At 26.8% G+C, this 4,478-nt stretch overlaps 1 protein-coding gene across 1 annotated transcript; it reads left to right on the plus strand.

The window, feature by feature from the left end:
* Nucleotides 1-616: 616 nt before the first annotated feature.
* LOC112682942 lies at nt 617-1,572 on the plus strand (the record flags this gene model as incomplete). Its single annotated transcript, XM_025553728.1, has 3 exons — nt 617-683; nt 790-996; nt 1,341-1,572. Coding segments are annotated over exons 2-3 (439 nt in total), but the record flags the coding sequence as incomplete, so codon positions are not given.
* Nucleotides 1,573-4,478: the final 2,906 nt, after the last annotated feature.

The raw sequence follows: 4,478 nt of genomic DNA on the forward strand, positions 1-4,478 counted from the left end.
CAAGGAGAATTCGGAGTTATAATAAAAAATAAATTTAACTACGTACTCGGTCATTACAATGGTTTACAAAAAAATTAAAACTATATATAGATTCTCATGAATAAAATGAAAATACGTCAAATAATATTGAAGTAGAACTATACGACATATGTTGTATGAAATATGTCCCATTAACCTCGGTCAACGTTGAATGCACTTTCAGCCGCTACGAGTCGACTTTGAAACTTAACCGTCGTATACTAAGATTTTAAAATCTCCAAATGTACTTTGTATCCAATTATTTTGAAGAAGACAACAATGAAGATGATTAGATGAATTATTAATTAATAATTAAAAATTAATGTAAAATACCGATTTATTTATTAAATATTTCACGTTCTTTAACTCTTTGAGGGTCAGTGGTTAGTATGCTAACCACTTTTTTTTACCTTTCAAGTGCGGTGGTTACTAAATTAACCACCTTATTATCAGCTCATACATATATCAAACAATATCACTGCCACTGGTCTGATATCATTTCCCGCGTTTTTAATCATTTATTATCATTATCAAAATTTTGATATACGTATTAAATTTTTTGCTAAAGAGATATTGATTAAAAATCAAAATTAAGATATCCAATTTTAATTGTTTTATTAAATACTCTATTAATAGTAGTAATTAGAACTATTTACACGATAACGGTAAGTAAATAACTTTAATTAGGTTCATTATTGGTTTGTTGTAAATGTGGTTTCTATTATTAGGTAGTATAATATATTAGTATAAATTAGTCAACATATTTTGTAGATGAATATTATAAATGATGATGACATTGAAAATTTCCTGCTTGATATACCTAGTGATGGTGAAAGTTTCTCTGGTGTTTCTGAATTAGATGATAGTGATAATGATAAAACATATACTCCAAGTAACACTATATTACATGACATATCAGCTAGTTCAAGTGATTCAAATGATGAGGAGCGTTATCATAATCAATTACCTACACCCCCAGTTAGTATTTTTATTACAAATATTTGCTAAGTATCTACAATATTATTATATGTTTCTATTATGATGTATAAATATATGTGCATATAATATGTGTAATCCTCTACAGTTACAATATACTACATAATACTTACTATGTACCAATTTATATTTAATGTTGACTATATAATATGTGTATTGTGTTATATTCCTATTTTTTAAATGACATAATTAAGAAATAAACTTTTTTTGAACTACATAGGTACATAGTAAGTACATGTTGTATACTATAAATGTCAATGATTACATATTATATTATGGTAGCATAGTATATATACCATTCACAAACATATTTTATATTGAATTAGGCTAACCCTAGAACCTCTAGATCTTCTAAAACAATTAGTAAGCCAATCCAACAAGCAGTACCATCATTTGAACCTCCATATACACCTCCTTTATGGGGAAAATCAGAATTAATGCCTCCAGTTGAATTATTTTCTGACGATTTGCCTTGTGGACTAGCTGAAATTTTTGAAGAGCTTGAAGATAAATCACCATATAATATATTTTGCCAAATATACAATATTCTAGTTCTCGGTTAGTTGGAGAATTCAAATATTTTCTTATATCCTTCTTATGGTACTCATATACCTAATTTGTTATTAAAGTTACTAAGTATAATTTTGGATTTTGTAACATTTTATTCAAAAAAGCCTTTTATTTTAGTAGTGGTCACTATAAAAACCACCTTTTCCCAAGTTTTTCCGGAAAAACTGCTAACTCAAAAAAAATTTAGTCAACAATATTTTAGTTAAATACCAGACTAAAAGCATTTAAAAAAAAAAAATTTAAAAAAATTAATTTTTACACATATTGCCCAAATGGATATTTTTTCCAAAGAAAATTTTCGCCCCTCAAAGAGTTAATACATATTTTGGTAAAAATAAAGACATAAATATTTACATATTTTGACATTTTTATTACAAAAAAATCCGCCCCCTAGTAATCAATAATATTCTAAAAATAAATATTTATTAAATATTTTAAAAATTATCCAATTGTTTGAAAATCACTAACTTTTTTTAATTACATAATTAAATATTGTACGTTTTTATTCAAGAACATTAATTTGGCACCAAATTCTCATTTAGATACCGAACAGATGACTAAATAAACTAGGAAGAGATAATGTGTAGAAGGAATTTACCTCCAATTATTTTGACAGTAAAATTGTATTGTACATATTATTTTTATCTTTATTATTATCTTTAACCACTTATATGCAGTGTTTCCAATGTTTGTTCAATTTTGTAGTTTATGAGTTAGTGAGGTTTATATAATACGAATGGAATATTCCATTATTAATATATATATATATATATATTCCTTTTAGTCCCCAACTTATATAAGCTAAGATTTTTTTAAACGGTTCAAATCATTTTTTTTTATTATTTTTATTGAAATGGACGGCACTGAGTATTTTATGTTTCTTGAAAAAGTTTTAGAAAAATCATCTATAGTTAATAAAACTTCCATTCAAAGGGAAACAAATGATTTTAAGTCATTCTCAATAAATGGTTGCATTCGAATTGCATGCAAAAAAATAAAAAGGTCCGAATTGTATGCCATCTCTGTCCAAATTCCATGCTATGTCTTAAAGGGGTTTGTCCGAATTGCTTGATACGTCTTAGAGGAGCTTGTCTGAATTGTATGCCACGTCTTAAAGATGTATCTTAGAGGGTAACCATAAGTTTATTTATCATGCACTTATGTGTACAACTTAAACTTTATTTTTACTTAAACTCTTTATGATATGGTTGTTCCAAATGATAAGTTTCTACATTTTAAATATTTTTTATATCCGAGTAAATATTTTACGTTTTTTAAATCCATGTAAAAATGTAAAATACATTCACTTGATTACCCTAAACTACAATCGATTTATTTAATGTTTAATATTCATAGTGTCACCTTCTCCAATTTGTTAAAATGTGTACTGGGATATTAAAATATTTCAATCTAGAAACTAATCGGTTTCTATTCATCAGTATTTTTAATAAATTAGAAAAGTCAAAAATAAAGTTTAAGTTGTACACATAAGTGGATGATTAATAAACTTGGGGTACACGACATGCAATTCGGACAGACCCCAATAAGAGATGGCATGCAATTCGGACATTCTATTTTATGTTTATTTTTTTGGTATGCAATTCGGATGCACCGCAACAAATCTATTGTAATTAGGTTTTGGTTTCGTTGTAGCTAAATCAATAAAATACGAAGGTAATTAATAAAAAATGTGTATATATTTGCAAATAACGGTTGAAATAATTTAAAAATATGAAACATTAATAATAAAATATGTGAACAGAAAAAAATTGTAAGAACAGATTTTCACTTGAACGTGAATTATTGCCAATTAAATTCATAGGCTGTCCGTTTTTCATTGAAGAGCATGTTTATTATGAATGTGTAAATGGATCTCATCGTAAATCTAAAGACAATGATATAAATTTAATAGCACTACTAATAAGATTCTATAGTAAAATTATTGATACTCAAAAACATTACTTAACATATATTTTTTACTATATAATATAACTACAAAAATGATAACGAGGTGTTCTAATCGACAGCAAATAGACAGACCATTCTTAGATTGGTTTCATTTTATCGACGAACACATGTTTTTATAATTCGTGTTCCATGTTGGAATTTCCATCGCATCAAACAACAAAAAACCTATACGATAAATTTTGACCATGGATAATTTTTGAATATATTGCCAATACTCGTTATGTTACGAGTAAACTATTATTATGTTTCCATGGGTGTAACAACGGTCCGGCTAACTATAGTCTAATGAAGTGGTCTTCAACCGGTGGGTCGCGTAAGCTTTAAGATTAGGTCACGATAAGTTTTCTGTTTAATATTTAGAAAATTCATATTCATATATATTATATAATGTATGTCATAGGATATTGCATAAAAATGTTTTCGAATAAATCCGAAACCGTACTATTTATACTATTTTAAATTTGTAGAAGATTAGAATGAACACTTTTTTCTTATACACTCATACCTAATTAGAAAAAAAACCAAAAACCAATATGTGACACATGCCACTAATCATTAACTGACGATCACGTAGTGGAGGAGTGTACACAATATATCTTAATACGCACCGACCTGGACATGCCATCCAATATGGTAAAAGTACTTGCGAAAAACAAACTCTGAAAATTGTCACATTCTTAAATACCTATCACAAATATTATTATTAAATCTTAATTATACACCTAACTTCACCTATACAATATGTCATATGAAATATTGTAATTTTAAATCTAACACCTAATACATCTAATATGTAACATCTAATAGCTAATAATATCTGCTGTTGAATCCTTCATTTTCAAAAAAAAAAAAAAAAAGAATGAACAATCAAATTAAGTAATCGTATAGCGATAGCCCGAATTTATACATAAAACTCATTTACTTTT

This window comes from Sipha flava, unplaced genomic scaffold (genome assembly GCF_003268045.1).
Source record: "Sipha flava isolate LNK unplaced genomic scaffold, YSA_version1 21699_pilon_pilon, whole genome shotgun sequence".
Taxonomy (NCBI): domain Eukaryota; kingdom Metazoa; phylum Arthropoda; class Insecta; order Hemiptera; family Aphididae; genus Sipha; species Sipha flava.